General features: G+C 31.6%; 1 protein-coding gene across 2 annotated transcripts; it reads right to left on the bottom strand.

The window, feature by feature from the left end:
* Positions 1–530: 530 nt before the first annotated feature.
* LOC126718067 (histone-lysine N-methyltransferase, H3 lysine-9 specific SUVH4-like) lies at positions 531–18,565 on the bottom strand. Of its 2 annotated transcripts, none has more exons than XM_050420120.1 (17): positions 18,120–18,565; positions 17,279–17,688; positions 16,154–16,240; positions 15,275–15,343; positions 14,423–14,474; positions 14,189–14,295; positions 13,462–13,638; positions 10,030–10,128; positions 7,480–7,578; positions 6,176–6,225; positions 5,930–6,018; positions 4,964–5,123; positions 3,480–3,585; positions 3,211–3,393; positions 2,501–2,737; positions 1,370–1,534; positions 531–734 (listed from the first exon to the last, which is right to left on the bottom strand). In XM_050420120.1, exons 2-16 carry the CDS (start codon positions 17,663–17,665, stop codon positions 1,421–1,423), a joined length of 2,016 nt encoding a protein of 671 aa, XP_050276077.1. In that variant the 5' UTR covers positions 17,666–17,688; positions 18,120–18,565; the 3' UTR covers positions 531–734; positions 1,370–1,420. The 2 variants fall into 2 exon arrangements, with proteins under 2 accessions (XP_050276077.1, XP_050276078.1); XM_050420121.1 differs by having other exon boundaries at positions 16,154–16,219; positions 18,120–18,564.
* Between the last annotated feature and the right edge of the window lie 706 nt (positions 18,566–19,271).

The raw sequence follows: 19,271 nt of genomic DNA, 5'->3' as shown, positions 1-19,271 counted from the left end.
TTATTACAAGAAATAATCATTCCTTATGCATGGATATTCTTCAAAACTTATTTCTCTCTGGGTTTTAATGGCTATTTTTTAGTAGTGCAATAATTTCTAAAATTAATATATTTTTAAATAAGCAAAATTTCTATATACACGTAACAATTATAAAAATAAGAATCATAAAAAATCTCTCTCTCACAAATTTTAAAAATATTATTATTATAGAAATATAATTGTTTAAGTAAAATATTTCCTAAAAGATTACAATTCATGTTGTAATCCTCATTTGGTGTACCAAATGTACCCTAAATTTTTATCCCCCAGAAGAGCTTGCTTGAGCAAGCTTCTTCAAGTTGGAAATTTTCAAAATAATCACGGCCTTTATTTATATATATATATATATATATTTTTTTTTTTTTTTTTTTCAACAAGGAATTTGCATCTTTTAATCTAAATACACCGTCACAGATATCAGCCAATTAAAATTTAAAATACTAACATTAGGGGGAAGCCTAATTTCTTGCACATCCTTTGGCCAATTACGCTTTTTTTTCTTTTTTTTTTAATTTATTTATGGAAGGATCCCCATTTTCTTGGTGCTCTCTGTATTCCAGGGCCGCGGCAAAGGAGATGGGAGCCCATCCTTATGTGACTGTGTTTGTCTCCTTTAAAAAGGTAGCATCATTCAGCCAAAAAATGCCACACTAAGGAGCCTGGTATTATATACAGAAATCTTTGGTAGGATTTTCCTGTTCCACAAAGAAAAATAATACTCAATATCGGAAACAAACAATTTCACAATGTCACAACATGCTAGGGAGTTGTGATTGGATTTCAACACTAATACATGGGGACTACCACAGGTACTTATTGAAAAAAAAAAAAAAAAAACAATTTAGGTGCACCAATCACAAAGTGTCACTTAAGCATGTTGTGGATTTTGATGGGTACTTGGGAGTATCTCTAGACTCACTCTATACAATAACTTCTCCAGGCAGCCTACTTACTCAAAATCAATAGTAAATCCAAAATAATATGGTAGTGGTAAAGAAATAATTACCAATAATTTTGCCACTATCAAAACCAAAATGAATAGAATGATACAAATTTTCTTCTAGAATTACAATGTCATTCACAACCACTAAATTACCATAAGGGCATCAAATAACTGTAATGTAAGTGAGAAAATAAAATACCAATACAATTCTACTATTTAATTTTCAGATGAAAGAAGAGACCCGTATCAGACAAATGAATTTCAGCCAGCACACTCCCAACACAAAAATAAATAAAATAAATAATAATATAAATAAATAAAATAACATAGAAGTAAAAAAAGTGTAAGGAAATTTACATCCACACTTGAATTGCAGATACTACTTACAGAAGTGGGGAACCAGTACAAGAAAGAATCCAATGCAGAAGCTTCAACCGCCTAGTACAAACGCTTCCGACAGTCAGCTGTACCACAGTAGCATGGCAATTCCTTTATTTTTCCATCAGGACCAGTAACGCTATCAAGTTCGTATCCATAGTCATAAGTGAGCTCCTGCTTGTAACATTAAACACTGTTATTATTCCACAGAAGAAGCTGATTATTAAAAGCTAAATATTTTTAAGAAAAAGTTCAACCTAAGGGTTGGGTTCAAAATCCAGTCCCAGATATGTAATATCTAAAGATTATTAGCTGGACAAACAAACCAGTGTAGTAAGAATACTAGCCAAAACAAAACTTCCATTACCCACATCTAGCACAACAGACAAAATAACGTGATGGTGAACAAGACTAATGCCAGCAGAATGGGTAACTTGCTACTCAGACACATTTCATCATTCATTACCTCATTAGTACACTTTGTTAATATTTCTATAATATTTTACTGAATTAGTTATAGAAAGGTTATACTATTAATTCTGGAGGCGGACATATTGATTATTGACTGATGGCATATAAAAATAGCGTCTGTTACGAATAAGGACAATATCACTGGCCACACAAAAAGGAGGCCCCCCATTTTTCTTTTACATATGTTTGCAAGCCTCTTCATCAATCCTCTCCAAAGTATATTCTTTTTTATGAATACAAAGAGTATTATTAACAAAACATGAATCCAAGTGCATACAAGAGAAATGCAAATAAATCCTATCCAAAGTAGATATTGCATTAGGATAACATAAGAAAAAAATGTTGTAACCCTCATGTATGAAAGGTTTATAGTTATGATATTATCACAGACCTTATTAGAGCGATTGACCTTTCAGTAATTGTATTCATATATATTGGTTAACACCATAGTTACAGTGTGCTTCCTAGCAGATGCTAATACAATTTGCAATCCCTTATCAAATTTTAAGGGCTTCATTCAAACTACTGAAAGAAAACACTGAACACAAACCTCAATGTCCGTGCAAATCAAAGCAGGAATTATCTGAATTCACACTTCCATTATGCTTTGGAGGAATAAAAAAGAATGGGGGTAGGGGGAAGTATAAATGAAGCTCAACAAAGCTTTACCTGCATAGGAAGAATGTTATCTGCAGCAAATAACACCACTCGCGCAAGTCTCACATCATGGTGGGAACTCAAAACACACTGAACAAAGAGGTTAGGCTCACAACTATGATTAATAAATCTGGCAACATTACCATATAATCCCGCATCTATACAAAACTCAGGCCCAGTTTCTGATATATGGTCATTTCTTTCCTTAGCGTGATTGCTTGAAGGTATAGATACATCCCGTAATCGCCTCTGCAAAAAATTTATATTAAAAAAAAAAAAAAAGGTAAAATAAAAAACAGAGGAATATTTTGAAATTACATTAAGAGTGATCTTACATGGTGTCTGTATAAGATTGCTAATAATCATATAGAATTGGCAACAATTTATTCCCTTTTTTTTTTTTTTTTTTGCTAAAGAAAGAAAATATAAGGGAAATAGTAGAGAGAGAGACAGACAGACAGAGAGAATAATTGTTGTCATTCTATTTAATTATAGAGCAACCTTATACTATTTCCCTTATAAGTATAAAGATTAAAGACAATTTACCAAAAGTTTGTCTATCACCCACTAGACAACAAAGCAGTATAAAGCTGCTGCAACAGGGGGAATTAAAATTTGCAAGTAGCATACTTCCTATATTTAAGCAGTTTAATGCACCTTAACAAAACAGTACAGATGACACACAGCCTCAAATTTGAATTCATGCATTTTTATATTCGTACCTCTCTCCCTCCTATCCCATTCATTGTTTGCCAGCAATCAATGTCAAATATATAGTCATTCCCTGAGACATTGTCTAATTCATCACTCTTCCTTAGAAATCCAATGTATTCACAAACTGGTGCACCAGAAGGAATCAAGTCTCTAGACCTAACAGCCCAGCCTTTATCCTTGGTACGATAGACCTGTTCAAAGAAAAATGATTTATCATCTGTTACATAAGCAATATACCAGAAAACACTATATTACTATTTGATTTTACTTATATGACCTCAAGTTGGTACTTCAGTCCCCGCTGAGATGTACGATTTAGGCAACTAGGTCCACAGCCACATCTTGGACCACATTCAAACACAACGTCCCTTGGTTCAACTAATCTGGGAAAAAGGAAAGAACAAACAAAATTACAAATCTTTCAAGAAAAACACACACACACAGAGAATAAAGACCAACAATTCTCAAAAAGATACCTCAGAAACATGATACCAAGCTTTCAAAGACAAGAAAATACAAGTAAACATAATAGAAACCAGAAAACATAAATCAGAAAACATAAATCTTTAAAAATTCAAACAACATGCTAACTTCCAGGGTATTTTCCAACTAGCTGAAAAAGCAAGCTAAATAAAAACATAAAGACATAAAACCTGCATAACATTAAGCTTCATGGGTAACATCTAACATAAATGACTAAGCATAGCTAGTAATATACATGAGAAAATATATATAGTATAGAAAATGTACGCATTTTCATTTGTTTGAAGTTTTAAAAAACGTTTCACAAAATCAGCATTAAAAAAAGGAAATGAAAAAAAAAAGAAAAAGAAGCATTAATAGATATACGTGTGGGTATAATATGGATTTACATGAAAATTATGGGACTAAAAATAATGTCGATCATGTTAAATAATTTTTTTATGATATTCCAATTTAGTAACAAACTTATGTTACCTGAGGATAATTTTATAAAATATAATCAAAAACCAACTAATTAAGTATTTTTTTTTTTTTAATTTTGGACATGTTTTCAAGCAATATAATAAGCAAAAAATTTATGTTCTCATAGTGTTATAATTTAAAACAATTTGATTATTGTTAATTTAAAATTTAATATACATACATACATATATACAAATTATACACGCACTCACATTAAGATCTAATCATCCAAATTATAAATAAAAATAAAAATAAAATCTTAACAGATAAACAAAAAAAAATATGAAAACTGTTGACTAAATTTTTATGGTTATATTGTCAAATATAATAACACATCTTAACACAATAAACAATTATAATGTTGATAATTAGAAAAATTAGAGCATTTTTGTACAAAAATAATACGAGAATGTTTAACAAGTTTTTTATACAATTAATTTTTTTTTTTAAATGTATATTATTTAAAGTATCTTTGTTTCATATGGTAAACCAGAGTTAAAAAAAAATACATGCATTTGTGTAATATACTGTATAATACATGTACAGTACTATGTTACTACACAATCAATTTCTGTTGACCAACCATCATCCACATCCCTTTGAGCCATTCTCTAATTTAAACTATATATTTTCCATGATTAGCATTATGTCAACACCATCAGTTGAGTTGTAAAATGTGGAAGATTACGGTTAGATGCAAAGGATGGAGAGAGTGAGCAGAAAAAGGGTATAAGAAAATAGGTTTGGGGCTAAAATTGATTAGTCCCTCACCACAAAATAACTCTAACATCATCAAACAAAAAATTCAAACTTCACCTGCCACCATCATGGTGCACGTACGGGAAGTCATTGCCATTTAGTCGAGCACAAGAACACTTCTCAGCATTAGTACATTTTCCTTTGCAATTGCATCCAGGAGCATTTGGGGGGATAATTACATTTTTTGCAACTCGATTAGACTTGATATATTTAAAACCTACAATTCCAAAACCATGTCAGCAGTACTGGCATCCTTAATAAATATACTACGAATAATCTACCAGCAAGGCTGGCTCTAGGCCTAAGGCCCTGCTTGTCCCAAAAAATTAAAAAGGTGGCCCCCAAAATTGTAGAATGAAAGTTGATTTTTTTTTAAAATAAAAAAATATAGGCGGGTTTTGCCAATACAAATCCAACCCAATTGAAACCCTAAAATGTTTTACCAAAATATTTGTTATAAGTGTTTTCAAAAAAAAATTGTTATAAGTATACCGAATAATGATTGACAATCAATTTTCCTAACTTGTATAAGGTTTTTTTTTTTTTTTTATGAGGTGTAAAAGGTATGTTAATAATACCTTAATACAAAAACTTAATTAGAATGTTTGCATCTCAAAAAACAAGAATGGTTTATAAACCCTCAAAAAAAAAAATTATATATATATACATATAAAATAATACTTATTTAAATATTAAAAAGCTATGAAAATTTATTGCCTTTGGCCTCAAAATATATTGAACCAGCCCTATCTACCAGCAAAGTCAACCCAAAAAAATTTTAAAAATTAAAAAATTAAAAATAAGAAAAAGAAGAAGAAATCAAACACGTTTCAATAACAGAAGGGAAACCTTAAGGATAAGAATAAATTGTATTGTCATATGCCATTCAAGGAACACAAACTGCAAATAATGACATTATAGTGGAGTGAAGTTTATGAAGAAATATATAATTGCACATAATTTGCATTTTTCTTCATCAAATTCTCCATTGTAATTAAATATAAATTGATACTAAACAATTACCTGAAGGTGCAACAGGTAGAACATCGCATACATTTGTAGCAGGAATACGTATATTTTCTTGACCGCCGGAGATATCCTTACACACCAATCTAGAAAAATAACTGACACAAGTTATGCTTATGAAATACAAAAATATTTTTCATTAGTGTTTATTTCCTTTTTCTTTCCTATCAAATAACAAAAGGGCATAACTCTAGTAGACAGGAAGTATTTGTTCATTAATGTGGCAGCTTACAGAATTCATACCCATTTAATTCAGAACAACCTTTAGAGACTAGCTGCCGAGCAAAATCTACCTGACTTAAGAAATTAAACTTAATGTAAGAATAGTACTATGAGCAAGAAAGAGGTCTGTGTAATCAGTGCAAAGACCAGAAAAGCAAAATCATGTATAAAAATATGACTTATATTCAGCCTAGAAACCATCCAAAAGAAAAATGCAAGCTACAACTGGAAAGCACCCAAAAGAAGAGTCAAAAAAAGAAAAGTACAAAAGTTTTGTCAATCAAGTACTAGAGAATAACTCTATGTTGCACCAGCTAAGATGAGACATGATGACTTAGCCACTTAGGACAAAACCAAAACAATACAACATGAAAATTGAAGAACAAGAAAAAAAAAAAAAAAAAAAAAAAGAAAGATAGGTCAAGCAAGAGAAAACATCTAGGAGTCAGCAACCTATAGTTGGTTAGAGTCAACACCACACCATTGAGACAATTTCAAGAGAAATTTCATTCATCATCAAAATAATCCATCTCAATAGAAGCACAATACTTTGCTTATATAGACTACATAATTCTAATTGACATAGGAAAACCTAATTCTAATTTTGATTGACTTGGGAAATTTAATTCTAAATGACTAAGGGAATCCCAAATATTGAATTACAAAAATAACCTTGACTATAGGAATTTAAATAAAAATAATAATAAACCAAATTATATACTAATAGCTATAGTAAAATATAATAGACTTGAAAAATATAACCTTGTACTTACCGCATCACATGGCACATGCTAACAGAAATAATTATTTTGAATCCAGATATGGATACAACAAGGGTTCAACAAAATCTACAGCAATACTAGATAAATCTATAAATGTATGAAATCCATTACAGAAACAAGAAAACAATGCATAATGAAAATATATTAGATCCCTTGTAAGGCAGGCCATTGCACTCAATAGTTTGCAAATAAATTTTTTTTTTTTTTTTTTTTTTTTTTTTGGATAAGACAAGTTATCAAGTTTCCTCCCAATTACATTCTTTTTTCTTTTTTTTTGGATAAATAAAGAAATCATTATTAATAATTAATATAAGGAGAAAATTCTCAAATAACAGGAAGTGTATCAAGCTCCTCCTAAAACATTACAATCTAGAATTTAACAAATCTTAAAACTTCTAAGACGTGGAAAGGAGAGCAATCCCATAGCAATATATCAAAGTGCTTACAAATATATCTTGTATCATTCAAGCCAATTTCCAACATAGGTTGTGAGTGCTACACAAAAAATTCCTGGGGAAAAAAAAAAGAGGAAGGATTGTTTGCCTGATTTGTGACCAATTTGGGCTGTCCTTCAATTTGCCGTAAACGATACTTAAAAACATTAAATCCAAAAGCACTTCTCTCATTCCAACAATGATCAACCTGCCAGATAGTGAAAAAGAGACAACACATATTAGACTTGTGGTCAACCTAAGAACTTCACAAGGATATAATTATCAAATGAAATATTTTTTTAACAAAATATAATCACATGACCTATTATTCCTTTAAAAATAAAAAATTGTTATAAGATCCTTAATGATATTTAAGACTACAAGAACAAAGAAGAATTTAAGAAAAATAGTCACAGCATAATATTAGGAAAAGGAAAAAAAATGACAGATCAGGATTTCTTTTAAACAAAAGCACTTGAATCAGAAGAGAAGAAAGCCTTAAAAGTTTTTAATTTTCCAACCCACTCATATAAATCCTTAATTACTCCAATAGAGCACCAGCTAAAAGAAGATGAATGTAGAAAACCAAAAACGATGCTTTCAACAGAAGAAATACTGAAAGAAATTTTTTTGATAAATTACAAAATCAAATGTTATTTTCAGAATCTAAGATCATAACGAAATGAGCCCTAAGTTTCAACAGTACCTAATACGGAAACAAATGCAGATATGGATATGAAAAAAAGATACCACTACAACATAATACAAGTAATACATTGATTTTGAAAAAGATATGGTTTTACTATTTCGTATATACACTGACCCATGTGCACACACACAGAAAGAGAGAGAGGCATTGCGTTATCAAGATTGATAAAGTCTTGATATTTTTATTAAGAGCTAAAAATAGATTTGTCAAAATACAATATCAGCAAGTTAAGTTTTGTTTATCATCCATGTGTCCTAATTTATCCATTCAGAAAGAAGGCATTATAATATATCTTCAAAACTATATTCTTATTCTATACTTTATCTACTACGAAGTTTGTCCAATAAGTAGCCATGAGTAATAGGGTGCCAATGTGATTGTCATAACAAAAATATTATCAAATTTTCGGTTGTTCAAGAAGGATTGATCTTGCATATGGCAATATCAGTGTAGTCAACGGTAAGTCAGGCACTGCATAGGCAGAGCCAGGGGGGTCAATTAACCCTCATCACTGCACCCAAAAAAAAAAAAACCTAATAATATACTTGAATGCTTTTTTTTTTCTTTTTTTCTTTTTTTTTTTTGGTGAGAATTTGTTCTTGTTAAAATTAATAAAATATTATTTATGCTATATGTCAATTTTTATTTTAAAAAAATGGAAAGAAACATACTTTATTATGTCTATTATGGTTTAAAAGTTATAAAAAGAAAAAAAAAAAAAAATATATATATATATATATATATGAGGGAAAAATAAAGAAAGAAGAGTTTAATTTTTTTTTTTAACATAAATTATTTATTTCATTAAAAACAAAAAGGAAAGAAACATATTTTATCCATGTCTATTATGGTTTAAAAGGTTATAAAAGAAAAAACATATATAGTAGGAGGAAAAATAAAGAAAGTAGTTATAATTTAAGGGGAAAAAAAGGGACTTTATTGTTATCTTTCAGAAGTTATCAAATATGCCAATAGGATCTCTAATTAAAATTTGTGTATAAACAATAATGTATGAAGATAATTACATAATAAATCTTAGAGTCTGATATTGTTTTCTAGTCAAATTCAAAAGTTTCAACCTTCAAGCAATACATGTTCATGGTCTTTTTATGAGTCTGCATTAACCAAATAACAGAAATTTAGTTAAGTTGGACGTGGTATTTATCTAATTATAAAAAATCTTTTCATTCACAAGTGGAATTTCAACTTCAAAAAAATTGAAAGGGGCACTTTTCATGTAAAGAATTCTAGTAGATAAACACAATAGAATGATTATGTCACCTTTTTGTGGGTTTCTTATGTTAAAATATCACTTAAGTTTTTAATGAATGCCTTTTATTTTACAAATTGGTCTCAAATAATATATATCGATAAATAAGAAAATTTTAAGAAGAAAGACTACTTCATGAACAAAGGACATTAAGTAGTCAAATAATAGCAAAAAAAAAAAAACAAAGAAGAAGATTATATACAAAAACGTTGCAATATGATTGTTAATTTGTAGAACACCCCCCCCCCCCCCCCAAAAAAAAACAAAAACAAAAAAAGGTAGCAAACAAACCATTAACTCCATCACAAAATATTATCAAATCTGTAAATTTGCCAAATTCCAATTGATCAGGAGAAACAAAATATATCCCCACAGATTCCAAACAATAAAAACCATTTGAAGCATGCATTTATAATGTCTGAAATCTCCACATGTCTACTACATGCACATAGATATATTGGTGGGAAAATGCTATTGTTAAACATGAAGCTTGATCGAAATTTAATTGGAGGAACAAAATATAAGGACAAAATATTGAAGAAAATAACATGGCATAAATCCAAAAACTAACATACAGTTTATGAAAATTCTCAATTCACACAAATCAATTTCATGGACTTCAAAATACCTATATAATTCTATGATAACAAACAAACATTAAATTCAAAAGCATGTTCTACCTTGTACAAGCCATCATATGTGTAAATTTTGTGAGTATAACTGCCGGCACATTTATGTCCACGAATCACTCTAATAGGTAAATCTTGATACATGTTGTTCTGCAAAAGATAATAATCACATACTATAAGCTTGATTTTATGAAAGATTTGTTAACTTACCCATATCTGCGCACAAAACAAACATATTATTACAACTAAATAAATGTGGATTTGGCAGCCACAATACCTAATAACATATTGATCACAACTCATATCATTCTAATAACATTTGACTTAGTTCAAGTTGAACTATTCCATAGCATGTTAGCATTAAATGTAACAATATTAAAAACTGCTTTTAGGGTTATTGGCAAATCTAGATTCCCGCTGCTAAACCTAAATATTTGGTTTGGCCATTTGGGTATATTTATAAACCAATAATTTTTGCGATGTGATCCTTGGTTCACAAATTCACATTCTAATTCATGTGATTCATGTAGGCAAGTTGAAGTTTCAAACATAACTTGAATTCAAATTCGATTTATTTGATACCAAACATATGAATTTGCCAAAATAATTTAAAATTCAACTTATTTTGGCCAATTCATGGCTTTCCAAATAGGTAGTGAAGTAAAATACTTTACAGATGGAAAAGTGTGATTTCAACTAAACTATGGTCGCTTAATACCTCAACACCTATTAGACTTATCAGAACTGCATATCATTAATAGATCCTAAAACCTAAACGGACACCCTTGTACAATGGGAATTGGCCTATTAGTGAAGATAAAAATTAGGCATTTAGGAAACGTTCTTTTCACCCCCCCAACCCCACCCAAAAAAAAAAAAAAAAAAGAGAGAGAGAACAAAAATTAGTTCTTAATTATTTTTATTTGTTATTAGGAGTACGTCTTCCTAGGAAAAGGTTTCACAATAGCCTAAATAATGGATTTGTTTAGTCAATAAATTGTAGTAAATAACATTCACCTAAATGAATTCAATAAAATTCCAGCAGCTTATTATAAGTTTGAGGGTATTATGATTGCCTTCTCCTTCCTATGTGTGATTGCCTAGGATTTATTTTTCATAGTTTTCAATTCTAGTCGCTGTTTTGGCAACAACGCCCATCAAATTCATTCAAAACCAGTCTTTTAAATTATTTAAGCTTACCTAAGCCCTTAGACATTAAAACCTATTCAATAACCCATCAAAATCTTATAAAAAATCCTATTTTAGTGCCGAATTTCTAAAGATCCTACATCAGAAAACCTCTATACAACTTTTTTGTTAGGAACTTAAAATTTTAAATAAGTCCTATTTAGTAGGAAAGATAAGAAAAGGCCTTCTTGACCCAAAAAAAAAAATCGTATAAGCACAAATAGAAACTTCTAGGGTTACTAATGTATCTTGAGGTATTAGAAAGAAAAATTAAGGCTCTCTCCTTTCATGAACTTTTGGAAAAGTTCAAATCAATCACAATTTTTTAATTTTTTGATAGGTATAATAAGTATTTTATTGAACAAGACTACTTCGTGTACGAGAAAGTGGATACAAAGAAGTCTAAAGAATTATAAAAGGTTATGTACAGAAAGATAATGGTTCTAAAAACTCAAGAATGGAGTCACTATTGTTAAACCCCCCCACAGTCAAGACCAATCAAACAGCGATCTAGCAAACAGCTCTATCAATTGTATCCCTGAAAATTCTACACGTACGACGATTATGTTCCTGCCACAAAGTCCACATCAAACATAACAAAACCAAGTTCCAATATCCAAAGACTGCTTGGAGCCTTAACACACCAAATACTCTTTCAAGGGAGAATCATAGCACAAGGGCCACTTAGGGCATCATAAAATGAGTGAACATCATAATCCCTGTTTCCTTTCAGACTCAATCTCTACCCTCCCAATAAGGGATATTAGAGTAAGAAGATTGAAGAAGGACGTTGGTCATTAAAATCTCACAAAACTTACATCCCAATTCCCTGGTTCCCCGTCATTTTGTCCTCCCAATAAGGAATCAGCTAAAGCATCACAAGCTAATGAAAAATCATACAAGTCAGGAATGGCCATACTTAACGGTTGGTCACCACACCATCTATCTTGCCAAAACTGAACTTGGCTACCCTCACCTACCTCAAAGGGATATAATGTAGGAACCCTTCCCTCCCCACGTTGATACCTTTCCATAAGCCACAACCATGATTTCCATAAACATTTTTTGTGCACCAATCTCCCCACTCCTCTCCATATTTCACAACTACTACAAGTCTCCACAACAGCATATCCTCAATTCCAAATCACCATAACAATTTACCTAAAAGTGCCTGGTTAAAGGGTTACTAACTTCCTAACTCCCAATCTGCCGTTAGCAACAGGAAAGCACACTACAACCCACCCCACCAAATGATGCTCCACCCCCAAGAAAAGAAAATTTCTCTACAATTACTCAATTTTGTTTGCCACACTTACAAAAATGGTGAACAGTGAGAGATAATAAGTAGGTAGCCTCAATAGTGTACTCTTCATTAACATTAAACTTGCCCCTTGTGACAAATAGAGTTTCTTCCAACCTGATAATGTGTGCTCCATCTTCTCTTTCTCTATAATAGGATTCCAAACTGACTTTCCTCGAAGGAAGCCCCCAAAGGCATACCAAGGTAAGTCATCGACAAATACCCAATCTTATAGCAGAGATACCTGCAAGTACTAACATTTTTTGAACCTCACCAACAGGAACCATCTCACTCTTACCTAGGTTAACCTTAAGGCCTGTCAGCTTCAAAACAAGTCAACACCATTTTCAAGTATAAAGAATTTGCTTGGAATTAGCATCACAGGATAAGATTGTATCATAAGCAAACAATAAATGACAAACACACAAACCAACAACAGACTAAAGCCCACCCTGACACCCCTAAATAAATCTTCCCTCCTCAGTTCTCTTCAACATCCTCCTCAAGATAACAAAGAAGATAACGAGTCGCCCTATCTTAATATTTTTTTTTAGATATTTCAATACTCCACTCATTCTAGATACATTCGGAAAGTTAAGACCTAAAACAACCATATTAGTTAAAAAAGAAATTTCAAGAACATTTTTGGAAATATTTAATGTTATATCTTAGTATGCGATGTAATTTTTACTAGCTAATTTAGTGAGGCAAAATTCAAAATTCCTTACATGACATGTGAACAAATACTAAAGAAATATACTACATGCAAACATTCATGAGGAGAGTGTCTTTGAATTCATGCATGTACTTAGAAGTACCTGAACAAGAATGAACCTATTTAAGATTACTTTCCCTTTAGGACACAAAATTTTCTGTTTAAGTGTCTGAAGAACAAATTCCACCAACTTAAAGAGGAAAAACCCATGTAATCAGATAAAAATAACATGAATAAATAAATAAATCAAAAGTATAAACCATATTTCCATATTACACACCTTAAGAACCAAATTACCACGACACATAACTTGATACTTAATTTGATGTTTATTTCCAAGTAAGCCATTCCCACCTTGACCTGTGTACACAACTTCCGAATTGTCAACATCATCTTCATATTGGCCAGACAAGATGATTGAAACTGCAACGGGCAAGGTAAACTTCCTGTACTCTTCCTGCAATAATCCAAGAGATAATTAAACAAAAAATAAACCTATAAACTCACAGCGCATTCCACCAACATTTAAAGAGAAACAATCAGTAAACAATCATGAAAGCCACTGAACACCATGGTTTTGTAATATGGATTATTAGTCCCTTAAAGTTTGTAATATACTAATCTACCTACTTTCGATTTTTAACAAGATAGTTTGGAGTTATCCTTCACTATAAAGATAACTGGTATTCAAAAACAACAAAATTTCATAACCTGACCAAATAAAAGAGGAACCAAGGCCTTTTCACCTATCATCGTGATCTTGGCAGGACATTGTATTCCCTTAGCATCCCATGCACGCAAATCCTCACCAATTTTACATAAAGTTTCAAAGATACTGAAAATCCCAGTTCTGAGTCAATGCAATTTAACTTTATATATATATATATATATATATGCTTAGAAACCTTATCACTAAACCATATACTTGGATGCCATTAACTTATTGTTGTATACGCACTTTACTAACCAATTCCCACAGAATTCTTAATTAAATGTAGATACACTACCATTTTGCAAGTTTCTCCAATATAATCAATTCCATTCAACCAGTCTCCATGAAGACCTACAGCCACCATTTCAGCCCGTGAAAGGAATTGTTGCCCAACCTTAATGCCTGCATTGTGAAAAGTAATAATAAAATGGTTTTAAAATGCTTCGAGAAGCCATTAAACTATTAATGTAATTCATAAAAGACCAGATAGCAAATATCTACACCCCAACAGACAACTGATTTCACGAACCTGGCAGATGACCTATTTTTTTGCGGTACAAAATTTTATTTGACCTCACCATCTGCCATAATTCACAGAGCAAACGTAAGGAAATGGAGTGACAAAATAGATCAGAGTTACTCTACACTGCAGTAAATCAAAGTTACCATAAATGTTCACATATAGGAAAGAAATCAAAGTTATTAGCCAGCTTCAATTTTATTTTTATAGCAATAATTTACTAATATGAAACATTAACCTAGTATTAAAATAAAGATATGTAAAAATTGATCAATATGAGTGTGTCCACATGCGAAACAAAATTTCATGGCATTATATTTACTATTATGCAATATCATACATAAAAAATCCTAATAATGTTACAAGACACAATAAAATGTAAGGAGCATGCTTGTGTCTTATGCATGCAAACATTAACAAATAAAATTTTCCCTTTTCTTCTCTACATTAATTTTCAAACATCACCAATATCAAAATGCATGTGTACCCACCAAATGGGTCCTCCACCAATAAGAATTATTGGTGGAGGCTAAGGTCATCACTTCAAAACCCACTGGGTGTCTTTGTAACATGCACCAACAAAAAAAAAAAAAACTGTGCACACATGCACCAAAAGAAACATGAATCTAGGCATATCATACTATCATTATTTGCAAGTTCAAAATGCTCCTCTGCCTGATAACAATATTTATAACCTGATATGATTTCAGCATTATCCTGATTTTTAAACTATGGTTACTATGCATCAAACCATTAGCAATAAGACCAATTAAAGCCACTGGGACTGAGGCTGAAAACTTTCTACCATGCAATGCATAGTGTACAAGTAATATATGTGTAACACATAAGCCAGCAACTTGCCTCAGAAATAGCCTTCAGATCAGGTCGCTTGGTAAGACTCTTTGCATGATCATCATATGCATTCCCATTCTGCAAACATTGTAGCACTAATGTAAAAAACCATTAAGATCAATAATCACCAAGATAAAGTTTTAGTCCTGATTTTAAAGGCACTTCAACATCTACTGCTCTAATATGTCTTTGGAACAGCATCACTAGAAATATACTGATCCTTAATTAATTTATTGTACAGCCACAGACACCATCTGATTTTGAAAGCATGAATTGGCCACTTGAAAAGAACTAGCATGGAAATTTGAAGATTATAAAGAACAATTAAAGCAGCACAATTACTATAGAAAACCTTGAATCCAAGAAGGGATGCAAAATAATGGGTGCGTGTAATTACAAATTTATATATTTATTCAATTAGAAATTTTGGCAATCATATAAACGCTAACAACAAAGTATATCTCACATGATGATAAAATTGAAACAGATGGATCAATAGGGTGGCTAGCCTATTCACATTAAAAGGTTCAACCCATGTACACAAACAAAGTAGTGCAACCAAAGCCTTGTGTAACAGACTGACAAGTATTTTGTGTATAAAGATGACATTCACAGATGGCTAGCCTATTGAAATTTAAGGCCTCATACCACATACATAAATGAAGAAGAACTAAAACCTAGTGTAACAGACTGAAAAAATTCAACATCAATTCTGTAGTTTCTCCAAAACTGCCAATAAATGAAGTAAAATTAAGAATTAAAAGTGAAAGAGAGCAAAAGGGATTGCAAAAAACTATAACTTCTAAGAAAATTGACCAAAACTTTAATAAAAACAACCAATAAAAAGTAAGGGGAAAAAAAAAAGAAGTTAAAGTTCAGGATTCTCACATTATTTTCTGAACCATTAGAAAAGTGCACATCATCCTTAGGCTTAAGGCATCTCTTCTCCTCTTCCTGTGCACAAGCATAGACAGGCTATGTAAAAAGAGATTATTGCTCAAATTATTTAAGCAGCCAAAGCATAGCCCTGCACACAAGTATTATAAATTTGCAGATATAGCCGAATAGCCTTTAGCCTTCTTGCATCTCTACTCATCTATCCACATGCATAATCAAGCTAAGGAAAAGATCAATTACTATAATCATTAGAGTAGAAAAAGGTAAGAACTCAAAACTTATCTATTCCAGACTAATCGAATCGAGGAAAATATTAAAAAAAAATTTAAAAGATATTTGGGTCACTACAGGATTCTTAATTGTTTCAATTTCAAAGGATTTATATTGTAAATTAGTCAAAAGAAAAACATCTTACAAAGAATACATGAAGCCAACCCTAACTAATTTGTTGAGGATCCATAGCCAATCCCAAAAAATTTGGACTAAGGCTGGGTGGTTGTTGTTGTTGTTGTAGTCAAAAGACAAACATTTAAATACCAAAACATATCACATCAAAGAATGTTATTATAAAATTTAACATAAATATATGCACTATAATACTAAATCCCCTACAAAGTAGTAATTTTTCACAGTTATTACATTATGTGTGCCCAAAGGGATTATTAAGCCTTACTGATACAAAAGGCAACTTGGTATGATCTATCTTCAAATGGTAAAAACATTTAGTTCTGAATAATGTAAGTAAGAAGTTAATGCAGAAGACCAAAAACAATAACTAACAACTGCGGCATGTTAAAGTACCGACATCATTTGTTTTACTTGTATAATTGCACAATGGGCATTTATGAAGCTAATACTACGTTTCCTATAAAAGCGTTGTTTCTTCTGTAATTTTATCGATCCTAAACTATTGAAGACATGTCCCTTTTTCTAAACTTTCCCTTTTTTCCTTAATTTGATTCGCATGGTAGCAAGCTAGCATTAAAGAGATTTGTTTAATGATAGAAAGTTTTAATGGAAATAAAAGCATTTTTAACTCATCTAAAGGCAACTTGTCTACTACAAGTAAAATGCATAGATACGTAAATAACACACACACGGACATTATTTAATCACCTGAACAAAGCGAAGGTAAAATGTAGTGAAAACCCTTAGTGTCTCTTTCACCATTACAGAATCATTGACTCGAGCATGGCCATTGTTACACCCCATCTCGAGATCACTTCTACATCCAATGTCTTCCACCAAAAGCACTTTAGTATCATCTGATAACCTCTTTCTCTTACTCCCATTGGAAGGCTTTTTATCATCGGATTTCTCTTTAAGCCTTGAATTAACCCGTCCTTGTGAGCTCTTCGATCGCGGGCTCCCTTGCACGGGAGTCCTTGGTTCAATCTTTTTAATACATCGAGCAACATTCTTCTTATCATCGCCATCGGCTAGCACTTTACTTTGATTGCATGTGCACAAGGGGCCAGCACCGGAATCCTCTAATATAGCCATTGACTATAGACAATTACCACAACCTGCATTCAGAAAACACCAATTACTTAAATATGTTCAAAAACAAGACCCTGTTAACATGTTTTTCGTTTCGATTTCAAAATATCTCTGGGCCAAACGAGATCTTTAACATCAATAGACAACAAATTTGTGAGCAAGAAATTTCACAAATAAGCATTGGCTCAATTTTCAACTTCAAAGAAAATAAAGAAGGTTCAATTTCATCACAGACATTAAAAAGAGAAAAAGAAAGAAAGAAAGAAATTTGTAAACATGCTACTCCAAATCCATAGAGATTTACAAAACAGCTAGCTATTTGTAATAATTCTCAATTACGATTAAAACAATAGGACACAAAAAATATGATTTTCCACAATTGCGAAATTGTGCTCAGATCATGAACTAAAGGAAAAACAAAAAAACAAAACAAAACCCAGGAAAGAATCAGTGTTACCTGCTCCACTCTCTAAATTATGCGTGCACAATCAGAAATCTCCACACACAAAAATAAAAAAGTTGCATGTAAGAGACAGAAGTCGGCATCAATTTTGGGAATCAGCAGGGAAAAAAGTTGAAAATTCTTGAGCTGCGGGAAATTGGAGTTTTGATATGGGGGGTGGGGGCCGTTGTTTGATTTTGGTAGCTGAAGATTAGCGTTTAAAGCGAGAGAGAGAGAGAGAGAGAGGAGAAAGAGTGCGGTGAAGAGAAGGAGTGTGTGGTAGGGTAGGGTTTTGATTATAGTCAGTCCATACATAAATACGAGACGTGGATGGACAGTAAAAGGCAATGTTTAAAAGAGCCGAGAGCAGCGGGAAGAAGAGAAAGGGTGGCGTCAGAGTCGGACTATGCTATTGCTAATTATTTGCTAGTTGCTACCCTTTCGGCTTTGGATGATTTTTTTTTATTCTTTACTTGTTTGGTAAGTAAGAAGATGTAGGGAATAGGGATATGCATTGAATTCACCAACCCAACAAACCTTATCGATTCTAAAGTTTTGGATAAGTTTTTTTTATGGTTTACAGGTTGAGTTTTTTTTTTTTTTTATATATATAATTACAGTAAATCCACCTATGATATAGCCCATTTTCACTTTGTCTACTCATAGTTTAAAACTTTATAATTTGCCTACTTGAAGTTAGTCCCGTTAGCCTTCCGTAACCCACCTCTCCGTTTGCCGTTAGAAAAACACATTTTTAGGTAAAAACAAATATAAGAAGAATCAAAAAGCTAGGGTTTTTCATTGCTCATGAACTTCAAGGAGAACAAAGTGGGAGAACAACACACCAATCAAATGGCTCAATGAAATTATTTTTAATCTATAACAATATCAACAATTTCACAACAACATAGAAGTTCACATAACAAAGATAAAAAAAATTAGGGTTTTTTATTCCTTAAGAACCTCTCATGGAAGTTCTCATAGAAGTTCTCAAAAAGAAGAAAAAGAAGAAGAAGAAGAAAGAAATTTATTATAACCTTAGACTTCATTATACCCAATCTCCAAAACCCATCTCTTTCTTCTTCTTCTTCAAGAACCCACAAAGAAAAAAACCCAGAAAACCCAGTAATGCTTCCTTTCAGATTAAGCGTCGTTGTTTTGTTTCTT

The sequence above is a fragment of the Quercus robur genome, chromosome 3, assembly GCF_932294415.1.
Source record: "Quercus robur chromosome 3, dhQueRobu3.1, whole genome shotgun sequence".
NCBI lineage: Eukaryota > Viridiplantae > Streptophyta > Magnoliopsida > Fagales > Fagaceae > Quercus > Quercus robur.
Note: the sequence above shows the minus strand (reverse complement) of the source record. Positions and strands in the feature narration are given on the sequence as shown.